Source organism: Emys orbicularis, chromosome 1 (assembly GCF_028017835.1).
Source record: "Emys orbicularis isolate rEmyOrb1 chromosome 1, rEmyOrb1.hap1, whole genome shotgun sequence".
Taxonomy (NCBI): domain Eukaryota; kingdom Metazoa; phylum Chordata; order Testudines; family Emydidae; genus Emys; species Emys orbicularis.
In genome coordinates this window covers 336,835,467-336,857,457 of record NC_088683.1, presented here as the reverse complement: position 1 = coordinate 336,857,457, position 21,991 = coordinate 336,835,467, and the positions used below count along the sequence as shown (strand labels likewise).

At 41.3% G+C, this 21,991-nt stretch overlaps 1 protein-coding gene across 5 annotated transcripts; it reads left to right on the top strand.

Moving 5' to 3' along the window:
• The first annotated feature begins 4,382 nt into the window (after nt 1–4,382).
• BIRC2 (baculoviral IAP repeat containing 2) lies at nt 4,383–20,231 on the top strand. Of its 5 annotated transcripts, none has more exons than XM_065421737.1 (10): nt 4,383–4,466; nt 7,570–7,756; nt 8,914–9,890; nt 10,000–10,099; nt 11,085–11,163; nt 12,401–12,449; nt 13,788–14,030; nt 17,100–17,354; nt 17,906–17,947; nt 19,410–20,231. In XM_065421737.1, the coding sequence occupies exons 3-10, from the start codon at nt 9,017–9,019 to the stop codon at nt 19,601–19,603; spliced, it is 1,836 nt and encodes a 611-aa protein (XP_065277809.1). In that variant the 5' UTR covers nt 4,383–4,466; nt 7,570–7,756; nt 8,914–9,016; the 3' UTR covers nt 19,604–20,231. The 5 variants fall into 5 exon arrangements, with proteins under 5 accessions (XP_065277809.1, XP_065277776.1, XP_065277784.1 ...); XM_065421704.1 differs by having other exon boundaries at nt 7,570–8,584; nt 8,767–9,890; XM_065421712.1 differs by lacking the exon at nt 4,383–4,466 and adding an exon at nt 4,564–4,601 and having other exon boundaries at nt 7,570–8,584; nt 8,767–9,890.
• Nucleotides 20,232–21,991: the final 1,760 nt, after the last annotated feature.

The following is a 21,991-nucleotide window of genomic DNA, read 5'->3' as shown; positions in this document are numbered from 1 at the left end:
TTTGTATCTAGTTATATACAATACAGGCACACTAATGAATTGCTACATATATATAGTGAAATATGCGTGGGTACAGTTAAATCTCCAGAAACCATTAGAGTTAAAAGTCACTGATAATCTTCATGCATGGCAAGAGTGTGCTTTGTTAAGATTGAACCCTAACTAAATATTTTGAAACTGATTATTTCTAACTTAGTGGAAGTGGAAAATAGGGTTTCCTCCAAGATTTCACGGAGGAGGGGGTTTAGAGAGGGCACACCAATGTGCATCCTTATGACTGGGAGATATTCAGAAATGTATTGCAAAGAGAAACAATTTATGCTGTATATTTTATCACTATGAACTAAGGCAACCTGGAGAGGGGGATAGGACTTCAGAGATGGGACAGCATGAGGAAAGAAAATTAAAGTGTAGTGGAGCTGACGTGCTTTAGATCTTTTGGGAAAGTCCTTAGAAACTCAAAATTATTTCTGTAATTTTTTTTGTTTGCGGTAGGAGAAGGGAAATCTAAACTCTAAAACTGTGTCCGTCTGTCTGTCTGTCAGCGCATGGTATTAATCATGTATTTTCCCCGGTAGTAAAGTGGTTCTAAAGCTTTAATACCTAGCGTACTACATCTGAAACTCAAAAGTGTTTGGTGTGCTACTTTCGTAATTTTAATTAGGATAGTTAAAATGAATATTTACTCTGCCAAATCAACCATTCACCATCTGATGGAGGTCAGCATAAAGACATGTTGCCAACTTGTGTGATTTTATCGCAAGTCTTGTGATGTGTGATGTTAACTGGGGAGTTGGGGACAAGTTGGAAGCTCCAGATCATTTGGTGGCACTTTGTACAAATTGTGCAATTTGACCTCAGTTGGGTCTTCCAGTGAGAACTCCTGCAGTGGGTGACAAAATCACCTTACTCTATAAATTTGGGATTGGACAACTCTGTAATTAACTCAGACACACACTGGAGGTGGGCTGTAGCAGTTCAAAAATCAAAAGATAGGCAAAAAATGAGTAAATATATACACATTAAAAAAAAATCTCATGATTTTGGGGCTAATCTTGATGGGGGGGGGGTTGACAGATGATTTTTAAACTTTAGATCAGCAATATTGCTAACCACACTTTTTCAATATTCAATAACTCCATTACCTCTTTTTAATTCTTAAATTAATAAATTGATTGGGGTTTTCCCCCCTTTGTTTCCACTTCCAGAATTCTGGTCCTGCTATCTCTACCTAGAATTGGACTGAGAGAGGAAGAACTCAGGGTCCCAGGAGGAGGCTAATTTGGAACAGTCCAATTCCATATGTGCTTGATCCTGCAACATGTTGAAAGCCTCCTGGAGGTTCCAATTACTGTATGCACAGCTAATAGAGTGATGGGCAGCATTATAAAATGATAAGATAGATTAAAAAAAACCAACTGAAGTCTGTAGTTTTCCACAGTGCTCAGCACCTGGCAGGATTGGCCCAAAGTATTAAATATTTCTTCTTCTCTGCCAGGATCTAACTTGGGGATGCTGAGAGGAGTTTCCTGGCCCGGCTTGCAGTTTAGGGGGCTTTGTAGGGAAGTATGTGATCTGGGCCTAGCAAGTCAGTCAGCATACAGACAGCCTACAGTAGGTTGGAGTGAGTTAGGCCTCTATGCCCTCAGGGAGCAGTCTGTTTTGTCTTTCCCTGTTTTGGGGCTCTTATGTGTTATTCTGAATTCTAAGAAATAAAGCAGTGTTATGTTGCAATCTTCCAGCAAGAGTATTTATTTTATTTTATTTTATTTTATTTCTCTTTGTGTATGCCATGAACCATAATATGGGAAATGGTGGAGACATAGCACTAAATGTAATGACATAGAAGCTGACCAAATTTGGCATGTTTCCTTTTAGAAGTGATGACAAATTACTTTCTACCTTAACAGGAAATGTCAGAGAGAGATTGAGTAAACGGGGTTATAGGGTCTTTTGTAAATGCATTTTACCGGAACCTCTTTCTATAAAAAGTTAGCCATGGTGTCATAATGTACAAATTGGTTTTGCTTCCTATATTGCACACCTTCAGTTCCTAATTGCAAAAACACCCCACCCCTCATCCCTACTTGAAAAAAAAAAACCATAGTGGGGCTTTTTCATCTTCTTGTATTTATTCTAAGGAAAGAGAAGGTGATACCATGATTGTGTTGGGAGATTTTGAACCTCAATAGTCAGTGCTAGGGGGGTCTCTTGTGGAATTTTTTCAAATTCCTGTGTGGAGATTCAATCTGAAACCAGTCAGATAGAAATTTGACTGCATTCCATTCTGTGTCCTCTTTCTGTTTCTTTTTTCCCCTCTGACATTTTACAGTCTTTTCTTTAAAGTTTTGAAAGTTTGATGAACACAATTGCCCCTTCTTATACCTCCTGCTAGAGGTCCACTCTGTAGATGCTCTGGTGATATCTGTCCCAGCACTAGTAAGACAAAAGCAAAGTTCATAACACTGCCAGAAAGAAGCTCTTCCTCCTTCCCAGCTCAGGGAGACAGAGGCAGTATTGCCAACCCCCAATGTTCAAAAATCATGAATCAGATTCACCAAAAATCATGAGATTGGCTTTAAATGAGATTATGTAATGAGATTTACATGATTATGTAAAGATAATAGATTTGGTATTCCTATTTGCCTTCTGCTTTTTGAGCCTTTAGGGTGCACTGGGGTCACCTTTTGAAGTTTTCTACACAGCCACAAGGGCTAGAAACTTATGGTACTTTTTCTTTAAGAATGAAGGCTGAAATAATCACATATCCACTTGACTCCAGGAGCTGGGGCTAATTTAAGGAAAACAATAATTATCATGAGACTCATGACAAAATCATGAGAGTTGGCAATACTGCGAAGGGAGGAGAAAAGGGGCTGATTGTTAGTGACAGATCTCAGAAAGGGGGATGATGGTGGCACAGAATGAGGAGCTGCTCACAAGAGGCCAGAAGATTGCTAAAACCCTTATGTTTTAGGGCAGGAGCTATACTATAATTTACTCTGTCTACTTTGTCTCCCTTTCTCTCTGTGGCATTTCCCCTTAAGGAGTGATGTATGGTTGTGATCAGGATAAAAGGGAGGGATGCAAAAGCTGCTGCCTTCCAGTCTAACTTAACACACCCACACATAAAAGCAGGAAGTAGATCAGGCCTTTGGAATTCCCCCAGCGGTAGGGGTAGGGGAAATACACACACAGACGCACATATTTCTGCCGGGTTTCCCCTAGAAAGAGGAAAGTACCTAATGTTCCTCTTAACTTTGGTGGGAACAGGAGCAGGCCCTTATTCAGTGTGATTATGTGAAGGAGCAAGAGGTGAAGGGGGAAAAAAAACCTGAAGGAAAGTCTCACACATTTGGGGCCTGATCCTGGACCATTTGAGTCAGTGGGAGTTTTGGCACTGACTTTAATGGGAGTGGGATGGGACCCTTAGGGAGGAATATGCTTTTAGTTGGGATTTACCTACAGACAAGGTGTTTTGTTGGTTTTTTTCAACTGCATTTGTGAGGAAGGATTTTCCTGTGCATTTCCAAGGAGATGTTTAAAATTGCCCTAAAGGAGATTACAGGTTGCATCTTACATCCATTGATATGGACAGGAGTTATGATCAAAGGGCCTGATTCTGCTCTTTAATCCCCCCCCTTCCCTTCCTGGCTTAATGAGAAAGCAACACTTCATTCAGAAGCCTTGGGGGCCCTGAAGAGCTGTTATGTGGCCGGCCCCCTGAACATTCCCCTAAAAGCTGGCTCTACCTGATTCCTGACCATTTTGATCCCAAGTCCCCAAATTGTACATCAAACCAGGGAGCAAGTCTAGCTGTTCCTACTGCACTGACCAACCCAACCCCAATTTATATGCATGAGCACCGCATAAACCTGGATCTGGTAAGCAGGTATCTAGTGGATCCTGCTATTTTTTGGCCCCACTCCCCATGGTGTACTGCCAAAACAGAGAATGCAGGGGGCTATTCCTACTTGACCTCTGTGGGATATGGGGCTGAAGATGGCAAAGGTCCAGGTTTGGTCAGTGCTTGAATACAGGCTTCAGGGGGGAGCTGGACTGTTTTGGGGGCAATTGTAATGAGTTTGCTCGTTTTCTCCTCATGCCATAGACCGGGGGGGGGCAGGATTCAGGCTGTGAGGGTGCCTCGAGAGCGCTGGGGCGCGCGTTCTCTGGGCGCAGCCGGGCCGAGGACGGGACAGGCTCTGGGACCCGCGCGCCAGCCACACACTGGCAGCACCCCGCAGCCGCCCCGTCACCGCCCAGGTCGCGCGCATGCGCAGTCCGTCCGACTGGGGACTTTCCCCCGCGCGGGGCCCCGGACGTTGTTTGACAGGAGTGGGGCTGGGGCGGGGGCGGAAGGGGGAGTTTCCGCGAGGCGGGGGGGGACCCTGGCCAGCCGGCCGTGGTATATAGAGCGTGTGGGACTGGCGCGGCAGCGGAGAATTACGCGCGTCCCAGCCCGGGTGAGTATCGCAGCTGGGGGGCAAGTCCGTGCGGGGGAGGGGCGGCTCGAGCCTCAGCCGAGAGGCGGGGCGTGCACTGGGGGAGGGGGGCCTCAGTGCTCCCGTGCGCCGCGGCTCGAGATGGCGGGTTGTGAGGTGGGTACGTGCCGTGGTGAGCGCTGTGTGCGGGCGCTGGCTGCGTCACTGCAACTAGCGTGATAACGGGTAACGGCGTTAGCCAGCGGGCAGCGGAGCGGGGCGGGGCCTGGGGGTGGGTTTCTGAAGCGGGAGCTGCTGGCAAAGGGTGGGATTGGGCTGAGCTGGCCGGTGCCAGGTACGTTGCACTCTGTTAAGTGTGTGTGTGAGGGAGAGAGAAGGGGACAGACCCACCATCTTGCCAACCTTACGCGTGAGTTGAGGACCTCAAAATATGATGGGTTTTTAAATAATTATTTGGGTTTGTTCGATGTGAATTTTGGGTTGGCTTTTTTTTTTTCTTTGAGCCTGCAGGCTGCGCTGGGGTCATCACGTTTCCAAGCCCTCTGCAACCCTGAGAGTTATTTTAAAAACAGCAGCTGAGGTTCTTATGTAACTGCTTCTCTTCAGTAGTAAACAGGATGAGACTTGGGATCAAATTGTGATAACTGGCAACATTACTTTAGTCAGTCAGGGGCATGGATATGGCTAGACTTGCATAGTGTGGATGGTGCTGACTGAAACTTGAGTTTAATGAGGGTGGGTGGATGAATAAGGATGGGGTGACATGTGCCCACACTGTGTGGGGGAGCTGGTGGTGAGTTGTTTCCTATAATTATTCCTTTCTTGCTTTAACTGAAAAGAAGGCCTAAAATTTCAAAAACTGCAAGAAGGATTAAGTATTTGTTTAAGCATCTAGTTAAATTTAAACCTTATTAAATGCAAAAGGCTGTGTTATTGGGTATGTGCACATTTGAGATGTGGTTAACTTTACACACTGCAAGTAGTCCCATTGAAGTCAATGAGGCCATTCACTGTGGAAAGTTAAGCATGTGTGGTCATTGTAGGATATGATGGGCGCATGTTTGTATAGTTAAAACAGCAAAAAATCATAAATGCAAAAGCGGAGGTCTTTTCAATGTAACTAAAGCTATAATGGACCCATTAAAGTACTAAGGTTAGTCAAGTCCAGAGATGACTGTGACTTCAGGGGAACTTAACCAAACTCGGTGAGTGGACAAGATGTTGCTTGATACATGCAACATAATACTTACTGGAGGGTAAAACTCCCCTTATGTACCTTCCACTAAATTTATGATCTCAACTCATTTATATGCCATAATATAAATTGATGGTATGTCCTCATCTGGAATACTGTGTGCACCACTGGTTGCCCCATCTCAATACTACAGAAGTAGAGGGGATTCAGAGGAGGGCAATGAGAATGATCAAGGGTCTGGAAAAATACATGGAGAGATTTACAAGACTGGGATTGTTTATTTTAGGAGTGCCTACAAGGAGTCACTCAGGAAAGTTAAGGCAAATCAACTGCAGGTGTGATGTCAGTGCGTTTAAATTAAAGTGAGTGAAACCCCCATGTGATGCCCTTCAATGAGGATTTGGTGACAGGGAACTAAGACCACTTCACTCCTGAATAAAAGCATCCACATGATGTATTAACCCACTTATGCACATTGTCTTCATACTTTCAGTTATTTGACCCTAACTTTCCTGATTGGCCCTGTCTGGGCATGCCCTTAGAAAGGAGATGAATAAGAAGTGAAGTTGAAGTTAGACTGGGGCATCTGCTCTCTATTTCATAGCACAAGAATAAGGGAATATTAAAAAAAAAAGTGGCAAATTGATTAAAGGAAATACTTTTTTACTCAGTGTGTGACTAGACTGTGGAACTCACTGCAACAGCATATTGAGACCAAAACTTTAGCACGATTCAAAGAGGGATCGGATGATTATATGGATTACAAGAATATCCAGAGTTACAATAGTAGTTAATGCTAAATGAAAAGATTTGGAAGAGAGATAAAACCTCATGCTCTGGGCATAAACCAGCCTCCAATTATTAGAGATTAGGATTCAACCCTTATGCGAGGCAGACTGTCCCACATCTGTCTACTGTGGGGTTTCAGGTACTTCCTCTGAAGCATCTGGTGTTGGCAGCTGTCAGAGACTGGATGCTGGACCACAGTTCTGATCTAGTGTGACAATTCCTGTGTTCCTAGCTATTGTCAGGAGCTGGGGGGGATGGGGCAGAAGGGAGAAGAGAAGGCTGGTCTCCTGCTCCCCCAACTCACTGTGCCTAATCATTTAAATACCATGGTATCAATGAGCCATCACCAAACTGAAACGAGTGGGGAGTATGCTGCTGCTGTTTGCTTGGAGACAGTTTCTGTAGGGGGGGGGTGTCACCCTGGTAGCAGCATATTTGTGTTGACTCTATTTCCAATAGGAAGAAGTGTTGTGTGTATTTTAATGAAAGTGTGGAACACTTCAGAAAGCTTGAAACACAGCAAAAACACCAGACCCTAAAATTACAGATTCTGATTTCTATCTCCTCTTCTCACCTGGAATTTTTGGTTGTATTTTGTGGGCTTGGGGTTTTTTCTTTTGTTTTTTGGCATTTTTAAAAAGCATTCTACAAGTCATTGGACAACTCTTGAGTTTAGACAAGCCCTTGTTTAACTTAAATTGGTTTAGGTGAATTGGTGCAACTTTTGTGTATGCTGTTTTATACTGGTTTAAACCTGGCTTGTATCTGTTTAGGTTCCACCTTTAAACTTAACTAAAGCTATGTAAAATAACACTGTTAGTCATATCAGTACAACTTTGTATGTAGATCAGGCCACTCATCTATAGTCTCTATCTGCCAAATATTTGACAACTTGTGAAATTAAATCATTTACTTTTCCAAATTTTTCGGTACAGGGTGGGAATAGGTTTTGATGTCAGTGTTTATGGAAGTGACCTTCATTAACTGTCCTGAAACCTGCTGGCCAACAATTAAAAAAACTAGCTTTGCGATTCTAGTGTTCAACAGGTTTATAATTTGAGAAATACTGTAGATGACAGCTACAACAAATACGCCTAATTTATCTTGTTTTATAAGAAAAATGTCTTTTCTCCTTTACAGGTTTTGGCAGCACAAAGGAATTGGATGTTTCAGACTACAAATATCTACAATTTCTTCTTGTGAACTACAAATCTCAGTATGGAGGCCTAAGCCCCTTAAAAGGGACTTCAGTCTGAAATCTGGGAGGTAGTTTTGTGCACAAATAAAGAAACTAAAGTTAACAAAATATATTTCTGTATTGACCAGTGTAAGTTCTGTTTGCTTTCTGAACATGGCCTACAGAGATCTTTTAATTAATCCATATAAAATACTAGAATATTCAAACATAAAGCCATATATTTGTATTAAATGTTATAAGAGTGTACTTGTACCCAAGCAACCTGGCTAAGTTTATGATGCCCAGTGTTGAGAGTGTGATGGAAGAAAACACACTGGGTCTGTTCCAAGCCAGTGGGTATCTGTGACAAGTTGGTGGTGTCACTGCTATGGTCAAGAATCATTCTTGCCGGAGCTATAGCTCTGCTGTATGTAAGGTAGTTGAGTATAACCTTTAATTTTGTTTGTAGTGTCTTGCATATCTTTGGGTGAGGATTGCTAAAACAAAGGGTACTTTGTTTTGGCAATCTGACATACGAATACACCTTTAGAAGTTTTGGGGCTGTTCTGTATGTGCCTCTGTAAATGTGTCAGGTTAGAATTTCAACATAAGTATGCGACACTCTTATCAAAACAAAATCTTTACAGATGTATAAAAGCTGCATTCGTATTGGCTATCTAGGATGAAATAAACACTTAATTTTAAATTGGAGCATGATATTAAGGTGCAGTGTCTTCAGTTTTACCCGTTTTAGTTTCTTTATTGGGGTGGATTTTGATCACTCTTACATATTTTTCTGTATCTCTTCCACCCCACCCCCATCTGCACCAAATGCCATTGACTGTGAGATGAGAAGTACAGTATACTAAGGAAAATGTGATGTATTGTGACAGGAAAGTCCAGTTGACCTACTTTCTGTACCTTCTAGAGTGTTGAGGTTGTGTAACTTCTCCATTAAAGTATCAGAGGGGTAGCAATGTTAGTCTGAATCTGTAAAAAGCAACAGGGTCCTGTGGCACCTTTAAGACTAACAGAAGTATTGGGAGCATAAGCTTTCGTGGGTAAGAACCTCACTTCTTCAGATGCATCTGAAGAAGTGAGGTTCTTACCCACGAAAGCTTATGCTCCCAATACTTCTGTTAGTCTTAAAGGTGCCACAGGACCATCTGTTGCTTTCTCCATTTAAAAGCAGTTGTGCAGATTAAAATAAAAGCAGGACTTCCCACATATATCAAGCCTGTTTATTAATCATAATTCATTCCTTTCACATGCATTCAGTGATACAAACCAAAATGTTTCACTTTCAGGTCCTTACTCTTTTATATGGCCTGGGAGTTACTCAAAATCACCTCCATGCACAAAACTACCTCCCAGAGAAAGACTTGTCCCATTCTTCCCTAATATTTCATTATGAACCTAGTGGAAAGCAGCTCGTTCCTGGCTAATCTGATGAATAACAGCACTGTGTGTGAACTGAAGTATGAGTTGTCGTGTGAACTCTACAGAATGTCCACGTTTTCTACTTTCCCTCTTAACGTGCCAGTGTCTGAAAGGAGTCTTGCTCGAGCTGGGTTTTATTACACTGGTGTGAAAGATAAAGTTAAATGCTTCAGTTGTGGCTTGATGTTGGATAACTGGAAACAAGGCGACAGTGCTCTGGAAAAACATAAACAGCTCTATCCTAGCTGCAGCTTTATTCAGAATTTGCTCTCAGTTAGTAATCTTGGATCATCCTCTCATTCAGCCTTCTCACCTCCAGCCACAATAAACAGTCTTTCACCATCTTTGCATTCCATAACTATTGCTCCAAGCTTAGAACAAATTGGCTTTTTCAGTGCTACTTTCTCCAGTTTTCCTCAAGAACCAGTAACTTCTAGGGCAGTTGAGGACCCATCACACCTGCGACCTAACTTTAATAATCCTGCAATGAGCACAGAAGATGCTAGACTATGTACTTTTCAGACATGGCCCCTGACATTTCTATCACCAACAGATCTGTCCAAAGCTGGATTTTACTATACTGGGCCAGGAGACAAAGTTGCTTGCTTTACCTGTGGGGGGCAACTAAGTAACTGGGAACCGAAGGATAATGCCATGTCAGAGCATCGGAGATACTTTCCTAACTGCCCTTTTGTGCAAAATAAAACTAGAGACCAACCAATATTCAGCATTTCTAACCAGAGCATGCAAACCCACGTGGCTCGTGTTAAAACATTCATAAACTGGCCCACAAGAATTCCAGTTCGACCTGAACAGCTTGCGAATGCTGGGTTTTATTACGTAGGTAAGAAAAGTTAACCTATCTAATGTCTTAGTTTATATTTGTTTTCGAATTTGCTAAGCAATGGCTTGTGTGAACACTTATTGAATACTTTATAAACTTGCTTTTAAAGGTCGTAATGATGATGTCAAATGTTTTTGCTGTGATGGTGGATTAAGGTGTTGGGAGTCTGGAGATGATCCATGGATTGAGCATGCTAAATGGTTTCCAAGGTAACTGTTTAAAAAGCTCTGTAAGTGGAAGAATTAGGCCAGTGCAGAGCCCTTTCAGACCTTCCCCTATAATTTTTATCTTGAAATTTGTCAGTGGGAGCAGACTTAGGCCAATGTGAGTGCTTTTGAAATTCTACAAGAGGGTTTTTTTGTGTTCCAGATGGAGAGACTTGAGTGAGAACATCTCTATTGGTGAATAATAAAATGGGGGAAATAATGACACTAATAACTATGGGGGAGATTTTCAAAGACAGATGTCAGTAAGACACAACTGCTATTTGTACCTTTGAAAATATCCCCATGTTAATGATTTTTAAATAGCTTTCATGAAGTTGAGAACAGTACAGGAAAAATAGTGTTTTGTATGCTAAACTTTGACACAGTTTACCATCAGCTATTAAACTAAAGTTCAGCATCCAACTTTTGCTTAGCTCCTTGTTCATCTCCCCCATTAACTTTATCAGTGTATTTTTTTTATCTTGTGTAAAGTTTAAATTGCTTTACTAGTGCAAAGTGTAGACTAAGTTTTAAAACCTTTAATTTTTTATCTATTTCATTGTGGTGGGTTTTTTGTTTTTAAATTTAGACAAGTTTGTAGACACTGAGTGATTTGGGCGGAGGGGTGGAGTATTGGCTGAGATTAAAAGCTGTTGAGGTTGTACACTAAAAGGTATCTATTACTGAATGCTTTGGTATTGATGAGATCATATTTATATCTGATACATACAGAAATTAGGCCATATTAAGATGATTCAGCAAAGCATCCTTCTTCAGTAAGGATACTTAAATATGTGCTAAAATTCCATTGAAGTCACTGGGACTTAATCATGTGCTTAACTTTTAAGTATGTGTGTAAGTGCTTCCCTGAATTGGGGCCTAACTGAGCACAGTATTGTAGGCTTCTTATTCTGTATGGCTCTTAACTAGTATATATGAGAAATAAATATTGTAACTTGACAAACATTTATATTCTGTTAATGTTTAGATGTGAGTATCTACTGCGAATAAAAGGGCGAGAGTTTGTCAATCAAATTCAGGCAAGATTCCCACATCTCCTTGAACAGGTAAACTAGAATTTTTATGTAACTTTCTGGTTGCTAATATCAGCATTAGATGGTGGTACATAACTTTTTTTTCCCCCTACCCACTTTCCAGATATTGCACTAAGGCTAGGTCCACACTACCCGCCTGATTCAGCAGGTAGAGATAGATCTTCTGGGATCGATTTATCGCGTCTCATCTGGATGCAATAAATCGATCCCAGAAGCGCTCCCCCGTCGACTGTGGAACTCCTGCTCGCTGAGAGGAGGAAGCGCTGTCAGCGGGGGAGCTTGCCTGCGCTGCGTGGACCCGCAGTAAGTAAACTTAATTCGATCTAGGAAATGTCGACTTCAGCTACGCTATTCTCGTAGCTGAAGTTGGGTTTCCTAGATCGATCCCCCGCCCCAGTGTGGACCAAGCCTAAGTAGTTTGGCAGGTATGAGTTTTAAGTTTGATTGATAGTTCATGAATGAACAGCTTTACATGAAAATGAGATGAACCAATTCTAATTGATGGTCTTCAAAACTGACTCTCTGCACATCTTCCATGAGCAGTTTTTGTATTTTTGAGAATTGATATTGAAAATAGATCTGGTAGCATTGGGACTTGAGTCATTTGAAGAGCATCACAGCCATTTACAGTCAAACCTTGGGACACTTGGTGTGAGGCAATGAGAGCTCTAGACTGAGTATAAAGAAGTGAAGTTCTGATTACACAAGGCTTAGTGACTAATTCAGATTAGTACCTGCTAGTACAGAAACTGGTTCTGGGTGCCTCTCTTGTGGGACTTTTTTTTTAAACTAAGCTGTTTGTAACAAGTTACTTTTGCATAAACAAAAGGCATAGTGAGTAACTTCATTTAGAAGAGAAAAGCTTGTGTTGGTATAAACTGCCTGGTTTTACCCCAATGCACATTCGCAGTACAAATTGTTGTAAGACTTGTATAATCCTATCTACAAATACTTCACTTAGGCTTTTTGAGTTAAAATTCTTAATTGCAAATCTTTGGGTGAGGTGTGGCTGGACAGTGACGAGCACAACGGGGTCCTGGCCCCTGATTAGGGGCTCTTAAATGCTACAGTAACTTCACTATTTGTACCAAGTTCTTCCTTTTGTAAATCACTTAATTTTTGTGGAAAAGCATGTACTGGAATTACCAGCGTTGTATGCAAAGAGAGAAGGATGCTGACTGTGGGGTGTGTGTGGTGTTTTTTTTTGTTTGTTTTTGTTTTTTAAATGCTGTTCTTTTACATTCCATAGCTCTTGTCAACTTCAGATACCCCTGTGGACGAAAGTGCCAATCCACCAAGTATGTACATTTTAGTTAATGTCTTTCAAGCTACATAGTGATAAGACTTTGAGCACGCTTACAAACTTAATATGCATCCGAAGAAGTGGGCTGTAGCCCACGAAAGCTTATGCTCTAATAAATTTGTTAGTCTCTAAGGTGCCACAAGTACTCCTGTTCTTTTTGCGGATACAGACTAACACGGCTGCTACTCTGAAACCTACAAACTTAATGTAAATATAAATAGAACTTTTGTATGAATGCTTTCCAAAATTAGCTTGCTAAGCAATTCATAGCATTTTAGAAAGTAGCAGCATTGGAATGCTTCCCAGCAAGTCAAAGCTTTTTTTTCTTTTTCTTTTTTTCTTTGACAGTTGTAAAGTGTACTTAAAATGTCAGTGAGGTGTGTTTGAAATTTTATACTACAATATTCAAGTTTGTTGCAAGAGAAATTTCCCATCCATTCATAATTTCCACAATACTAGGGATTTGTATACATACTGTATAGTTTCTGAAGAGTTTGCCTCTGTTTGCATGTTTTCTAACTGGATTTAATGGACTCATTGTTGGTTACACCAGCTTCTGCTAGAGTAACCCAGGGTATAGACTATCCTGGTATCACAGCTCCTTAGAGGCTGATGTGATTACACAAGATACCTACAACCCTACCCTGCTGGGGGCCTGCAGCTATGTCAGCGACTTCAAAAGTGGGCAGCAGTAGCCAGGAAGAGGGAATGGCCAAGCCAGCTTGGGGACATACTGAAGAAGTGCAGCCTTCCAGACAGCTTCCTCTGGGGCTGTAAAGCTGCTTTTCTTCAGTGGAATACCCAAGTATGACACCACTGCTGTCTGACTTCTCTGGGGGTGAATTCCCCATACTGGCAGTGGCCCCTGCTGAGGCAGTGAGATGAGTCAGATTTCCAACTATTACGCTTAGATAGCTACGTGCCAGGAAAAGGATGACCAATAGTAGAACTGTAACCATTCTATTAATGCAGATGCGACTCAAGAACTTGGTATACCATATGAAAGGGAGGTATTTCCATAACTAACTTTTTACCATTTTTTTTTTTTTTTTTTTTTAGTTCTAATCTAATGATGCTATTCAACAATGGCGTGACCTCTGGGTTTTCCCTGCTTTTGCTGCTTTAAATTGGATCTTTGTTATTGTAACAAAGCTTTTTTGTTTAAGTTCAGTCTAATAAAATTCTAAACAGGAGTTCTAAGTAAAAATACCTTGATTTTAAAAAGTTAGGCCCATGTCATTAAATGATTGTTTTACGCTAAATCTATCTAAAGTTTTCAAATCATCTAACATATCTTTTCTTTTCTTTTTCCCCCCCTCCCCTTCATTAATAGCTATTCATTCTGAATCTGGAGAAAGCCATTCAGAAGATGCAATCATGATGAACACCCCAGTGGTTAAAGCAGCCTTGGAGATGGGATTTAGTAGAAGACTAATAAAGCAGACAGTTCAGAGTAAAATCTTAGCGACTGAAGAAAATTACAAGACCGTTAATGATCTTGTGTCCGATCTGCTTACTGCACAAGATGAAAAAAGGGAAGAGGAGAAGGAGAGACAATCTGAAGAAGTGGCATCGGGTATGCATAGGGCAGTAGTAATACACTTGTCTTCTTTGTTCCATTGTAATCTGTTTGCTTTTTGGTCTAATTCTGGGGACACTTGTATTCATGAGCTTTGGTAATGTTTTTTGTTGTTTTTTTTAAAGGTAAATATAAAGGATTAACACTGTATCATCTGGATATCAGTGTGGAATTTAGGCCTCAATCCTGGAATTATCCTTACAGTGATGCACCCTATATTTCATTGGGGCTCGATATGGTCCATGAGTCCACCTGCACAATACTCTGCAGGATCAAGACCATATTTTTGTCCATATGCCTATATGTGGTGTTAGGTCCATCATATAAACCAAAACTGTGACTCCTCTATATAGTAAAACTTCCACCACATAGAAACAATTATAAATATAATTTCGGTCTCCTGACGTTACTACTGGTCTACTCTGTGACTTCTCAGCAATAATAAAAACATGGAGATTAATGTACAAGACCATATATATATATATATATATATATATATATATATATATATATATATATATATATATATATTTAATTGATATTCTTTGAAGTTAGATGTAGTTAAGTCAGCAGGGTCTGACAAAATTCACCCTAAGGTGCTTCAGCTAATTCCTTATGCAATCTTAGAACTATTAGTTATCTTCAAGAGCTCATGGTGGACAGGTGAGGTCCCAGAGGAGCAAAGAAGAAAGCTACTATGTTTGCCCACCTTTAGAAAGGCCCACTGGTCTCTAATTCCCCAGGTCCTCAATGTTTTCCTAACTTCAATACCTGGAAAGATACTGGAACAAATTAAACAATCATTTTGTAACCTCCTAGAGGATAGTAGGGTAATAAGTAATAGTCAACATGGTTTTGCCAAGAACAAATCTTGCCAAACCAACCTAATTTCCTTCTTTGGTAGGGTTACTAGCCCAGTGACTTGGGGATGGGAGGAATAGATATGGTGGTAGATGTTGGTTGGTTTTTGGTTTTTCAAGTAAGGCTTATGACACAATGCCATATGACAGTCTCATCAGTAAACTAGGGAGATGTGGTCTAGGTTAGTGGCTTTCAACCTTTTTTCATTTGGGGCCCTTAAACTTCAAATGGAGATGCAGACCCCTTTGGAAATCCTAGGTGTAGTCTGTGGATACCCAGGGGCCTGCAGACCACAGATTGAAAACCACTGGTCTAGGTGAAATGACTATAAGGCAGGTGGACTGACTGAAAGACCATACTCAGAGTAGTTATCAGTGATTTGCTATCAAACTGAGAGGATGTATCTAGTGGAGTCCCACAGGGGTCAGTCCTGGGTCCAGTGCTAGTCAGTATTTTCATCAATGACTTGGATAATGGAGTGGAGAGTATACTTATCGAATTTGCAGGTGACACCAAGCTGGGAAGGATTGCAAACACTTGGAGGATATTGGAATTCAAAATGACCTTAACAGACTAGAGAACAGATCTAAAATCTACAAAATGAAATATAATAAAGACCAGTGCACTTGGGAAGAAAAAAGTGAAATGCACAATTTATGAAATGAGAAATAAGTAGCTAAGTGGAAAAACTGCAGAAAAGGATCTGGGGGTTAGAGGGTCACAGGTTGAATGAGTCAACCATGTGATGCACTTGTGAAAAAGACTAATAGAATGTTAGGGGTGTGTTGTGGGTTTTTTTTAAACTTGGTTAATGAGGACAGTTTGTGGGATTTTTTTTTTGTTTTAAACCATAACCTGGTCATGTTTAGCCTTGAGAAAAGAAGACTATGGAAGGGGGAGAGAGGAAATGGGTACAGATAAAATAGCGTATACACATCTACCTCGATATAACACTGTCCTCGGGAGCCAAAAATTCTTACCGCGCTATAGGTGAAACTGCGTTATATCGAACTTGCTTTGATCCACCGGAGTGCGCAGCCCCCCCCCGAGCACCGCTTTACCGCGTTGTATCTGAATTCGTGTTAGATCAGGTCGCGTTATACTATATTTCAAGTCTGTTTTATAAAGGGGCAGAGACCAGTTGTTCTCCATGTCCACTGAAGGTAGGGAACTAATGGGCTTAATCTGCGGTAAGGGAGATCTAGGTTAGATGTTAGGAAAAACTTTCTAACAATAAGATTAGTTAAGTAGTGGAACATCTTACCAAAGGAGACTGGAATCCCTATCCCTGGAGTCTTTTAAAGAACAGGTTGGACAAACACCTGTCAGGGATGGTCTAGGTATATTTGGTCTTGCCTCAGTGCAGGGGGATGGACTAGATGACCTCTCAAGACCCCTTCCAGCCCTATACTTCTGATTCTTTAATATTTGCTTTTCTGTTTCAAAACCTCACAAGCATGCAGTCTGGCTTTGAAACTCTTGAAAAACAGTAGAAGCCATGACTTAATGAACATAATTTCTGTAGCACAGCATATTAAAGTGCTGTGTATGTCCTCCTGGCTCACTATATGCCAACAGCTGAGATGTCACAACTTGGTGCATTTTTAGTCATTAAACCACAGTAGAAATTGGACAGCCACAATCTGGAGACTATAAAACACAATTGTACAATAAGGTCTGGTGTGGTGTGTGGGTGTTTTTTGTTTTTGTTTTTGTTTTTTGCGCTGAGTGTTCTGTACTGTTTAGGTCTTCCCCATGCATAACTCTGTCCCTATGTTTTTTTTTTTCAAAAAAATATTTAGTCCACACAGATTTAACAGTATTTTTGACTGGCGGTGATTTTTGACTTTTGTTCTTGATAAGCCAGTGGTGGTGACACACGTAGGCCTTTGGGTCTGTGCATTCCACTTGTGCAATGAATATACCTTTCACTGTTGAGTTGGGAAATAATGTATATGGTGGCCTTGCTACTTTGGAGGAAAAGGGGGACTTTGTAAAACTTCACAATACTCAAACTACTTGTCTGCCTCTCATGTGATATGTGAAGTCTGTAGTAATTATTTAATAGTGTGTATTACTGATATGGAGTGGGAAGTGGAATGAAAAGAATCAAGGTATCTCTTATAATTTATAGCACACATCAGTTAATAGTAACAATGCAACTTCAAATCTTGTAACTTACTGAATTTTCCCCTTGAATTTAAGATGACCTGTCCTTAATCCGGAAGAATCGAATGGCTTTGTTTCAGCATTTGACATGTGTGCTTCCTATCCTGGAGAGTTTACTATCGGCCAAAGTGATAACTGAACTTGAACGTGATGTTATTAAACAAAAAACCCAAACGCCATTGCAAGCAAGGGAACTGATTGATACAATTTTAGTGAAAGGAAATGCAGCAGCCCACATATTCCGAAACTGCCTGCGAGAGTGTGATCCTATGTTGTACAAAGATTTATTTGGTGAGTTTGACTGACAGATGTACTCTTTTTCTTTTCCCCCAGAAGATTGATGAACTGATTTCCTAAGTCTAACCATCTTTATTTTCTTAGTAATACATAGAGCCCTGCGCGGATACAAAATTTATATCTGCAGATGGATATAAAGCGGATATCTGCAGAGCTGCAGGGCTCTACCAGGAACCACAACGGTGAAAGCTGCAGTACGCGGGCTGCTGCTCGCAGGAGCCAGCCCCCAGCCTTACCAACTGGGGTGGGCACCAGGCTCACCAGCAGCTGTCCCTGGTTGTGCAAGTGGCTCTCACGCTCCTGGACAAGAATCCCTTTCATGCAGCGATCTGCCTCTCCTGGGTCCTGCAAGCAATGGCCTGACATGCTGCTGCTTTCGTCGCTATGGTTCCTAGGAGAGCCCTGCAGCTCTGTGGATATAAATTTTGTATCCATGCAGGGCTCTAGTAATACAGTCTGAGGTATAGTAGTAAAGCAGTAATTAAAACTTCTACTGGAATGTAGATCATTCCAATGACTAAAATGTTCCTTTTTTGTCATTTTAGTGGAAAAAAACATGAAGTATGTCCCCACAGAAGACACTTCAGGTAAATCTTCAGTTTTATTCATTTGAGTGGTTTGGGCAATAACTCAGGTTCTCAAAACAAATTTTTCTCTTTGACACTGTCACATTCTGGGGTGTAATCCAGACTAGTCAGGGGTTGTCACCACCTGCCCTGTGACCTTGAGTGCCTCATAATGCTTTGCTGTTGTAGCTCCCAACTTGTGCTGCTCACAAACAGCCTACGAGCATGCAAGTTACTGAGTGTCTGTGTATAGCTACAGTCCTGGTTTGGTGGCTCTGATTCCAGCAGCCTGTTAGCAACACTCCTGTCACACTTTGGCTTCCACCAGCCTTGGTTACTACTTGCAGAGTGACCTCAACACAATCCCAGTCCCACATTTCCCCAAAACTGTGTTCTGCACTATGCAGCCCTTCCCTGGGCAGTTCGGATATTAAAGGTCCGTTGCCCCTGCAAAGGGTCAATATTCAACAGTTTGCTACTTTAACTAGTTACCAAATGCACTGGACCCTCACTAGAATGCGGGATTTGGGATCCATGCATGGTACCACGTTAACACGGGGATTGCGTTAAAATGAATTGTAATTAAAGTAATTAAATTTGGGATCCATGGCTGCTACCGCGTTATATGTGAATTTGCGCTATGTAGGCGCACGTTTTAGCGAGGGTCCGTTGTAGTTCATTTTAAACAATACTGTTTTATTCTTTAATTCAAACTAAACCAAGCTTATTTAAGTAAAGAGATCTTAAGTGAGTACAACTATAAGGCATTAAAGTCAGAAATAGTTACAAGAGAAATAAAAATATTCACTTTCTAGTAGCTAAAACTTAACAAGCTAGACTGGGTTCAAAGTAAAATCCTTACCACATGATCCCAGCAACATGGCTGACCAAATTCTCAGGTCAGGGTCTCCCCCACTAAAGTAGAGGGGCTTGTTCCTTTGTCTTAGGGGAGAGAGAGTGAGCTTGGGGTGTTTTTGCCCCTCACTTTTATAGTCCAATCACCCTTTGAAATGCATTTTCCTGCCCCTAGATAAAGTTCATTCCAGCTCTGAGAATGGAGACCTGAAGTCTCATGGTGAAAGAGGTTCTATGTTGTTCCTTGCTGAAATGCAGATCAATTTGTTTCTGCATCCCTTCATTGTCAAGTGGCTATTCTTTGGCAGGTGATTGCCAGTCAACTTTGACCTCTGGCACAAGGCATCAGCTTGTCCTTTGTCTATCAGAAACTGGTTCACCCCCCTCCCCAGACTTGTGTGGTAAACACATTTTAGTCATAATTTCTATAACTCTTAAGATGCACTTCTGGCATACATTACACAAGAATATCCATGATCAGTGTGGTGGTCATTTTTAAATGATACCTCACAAGGCATATTTTGTACTGGGTGGCAGTCATACTGAATTTTATTGCTTTCCCATCTCTAATCAGTTCTGCCATTTGAAGATTTCTTTGTGGTGTTAAGTTTGTTTGTTCTCTTCTCAGGGTTACCCATGGAAGAACAACTGAGAAGATTACAGGAGGAAAGAACCTGTAAAGTTTGCATGGACAAAGAAGTTTCTATTGTATTTATTCCATGTGGTCACTTAGTGGTGTGCAAAGAGTGTGCACCTTCCCTAAGAAAATGCCCTATTTGCAGGGGGACAATAAAGGGTACCGTTCGCACATTTCTTTCATGAGGAGAGGAAACCTGCAAACTCCTGTTCCTGTGCATCTTAGCAATGCTCAAGACTAACCCAGTGATGTGTTAAGAATGGAAAACTATAGTAAAGAAGATGGATAAATTACTTGCCTAATGTGGCTTATGGGGTAATAGTGGACTGTTGTGTGAGCATGCTAGGCCTTATGCTGCCAAAGATCTTTTTTGAAACCTGTGTAAGTAACTATTAAAAAATGATGGGAAAAATAGGTTTTTTTTTTGTTTTGTTTTGTTTTGTTTTTTGCTGCTGAAATAACTTTTTTCAGAAAGTCTTAGCTTTAAAATTAAATGTATTAGAACACAATGCTTCACTAGTAAAGGATTTTTTCAAATTAGGATAAAGACATGTTTATGAGATCTCTTCCTTATTTACTGAGTCTTAAATAACTGAAGCATTTTCATGAGACTTGCTTAGAATTGACACTTGATTGATACTTGTAAAACTACAGGATCTTCTACTTCAGCTGTTCTGGTTGTATCAAGACTTAAAAAAAAAAAAAAAAACTACGAAAAGACCTTATAAGAAGTCTTATGTCTTATTGTTAATGTGTGTGTATAATTGATATTTAATTGTATGAAAACAGCATTAAAATGTTTTCAATAAACTATTTTAGAAGTGAAAACTTTTATTTAATACAAAATGTTCCCAAAGTTAGCTTAAATTTTTGTATAGGTTGCAGTGACAATGGAAAAGTTTTTGTTAGCTGTATTGGTCTGTACCATGAAGAAGAAAATCCTAATAGCAGAGGAGCAGCCCCTAGTACTCGCTGCTGTGTTGTCCTTGGGGAGGAATCCAAGTCCTGGTGTAGGACTTGCACTCATGACCTTAGAAACCAGGTAGCTGGACAGTAGTGGTGGTAACCTTTTTAAGATGACCAGATCAGTTACAGGTAAGTAAAGGTTCTTCAAGATGTGTGGTCCTTATCTGTATTCCACGGAGGATTATATGCATGTGCCATGCACCGGGTGCCAGAGCTTTTGAAAGTAGTACTGTTCAGTAGTCTGTGCATCTGGCCTTGTGGTCTTGCCCCAGGTGATATAGGGCACATCGGGCTGCCAGCGTTTCCAGTTCCTTCTCTATCACAGAGCTGTTGACTCTGCAGCAGAGGGGAAGGAGGGTGAGTTTGGAATAGATAGGGACAACACATATTGAAGAACCTTCAGTTATAGTAAGCAACCTCGTTTTCTTCTTTGAGTGATGGTCCCTATTGTATTCCAGGGAGGGTGATTAATATGCAGTACCTATGTGGGAGGATGGTGCAAGGAGACTGGAATGGAGGTCTGCTGCTCCAAACAAAGCATCTGTCATGGAATTGTGCACTAGAGCATAGTGCATGGAAAAGGTGTGTACCAAACTCCACATGGCTGCCTTGCATGTGTCTGCGAGAGGCACGTGGTGGAGTGTGGCTGTAGTTGATTGTGCTCTTGTGGAATGGGCCCAAATCCCTTCAGGCAGGGATCATTCCGATAATTGATTACGTGCTCTTATGTACTGAGATCCACTTGAAGATTCTCTGGGTGGAAATGGTTTGTTCTTTCTCTCTGCTATGGCAACAAACCCTGGGAGATTTCCGAAAGGGCTTTGTTCGGTCAAGATAGAAAGCCAATGCCCTTCAAACATCTGAGTGAAGCCTTCTTCCTCATTTCAGGTGTGAGGTTTGGGGAAGAAGGTAGGTAAATATTTGGGTTGATTTGAGGTGGAATTGGAAAACCACCTTGGAGAGGAACTTGGGGTGGAATTGTTAAGGGACCTTTTCTCTATGGAAAGGTGGGAGGGGGAGCTAGCCATCATGGCTCCTATTTTGCCAACCCTCCTAACCAATGTAATAGCGACAAGGAAGGCAACTTTGATGGAAAGGAGAGAGAGTGATCATGAGACCATAGGTCCTCAGCAAGGTGAAGACTAAGTTAAGGTCCCATGGTAGGAGGGGGGGGGTCAATCAGTTGAATAGGAGGTTTATTTTTGCAGGAGGCAAAACTGCAGAGTTAACAGGTGGATAAAGATTGAATGACTATCCACCGATGGGTGAAAGGTGCTAATGGCAGCTGTATGCACCTCAATGGAACTGAGGGTCAGTCCTAAGTCCTTCCGATTAAAGGAAACATTCAAGGAGTACCAGGATGTGCATAGCTTCAAGGACAAGGCCCTGGCTGGTAGCCCAGGAAGTGAAATGTTTCCACTTGGCTTGATATGAGCATCTCCTGAACTCCTTCCTGCTGCTTGAGGCCATCTCCTACTGCCAGAGAGCATTCTTGCGCTAGTGTAGGTGTCCATCCAACAACCAAACTGTCAGGTGAAGAGTGTGGGGTTGGGATATCTGAGTCTGCCATTGTGTTGGGCCAGTACCTCTGGGAATGTTTGAAGCGT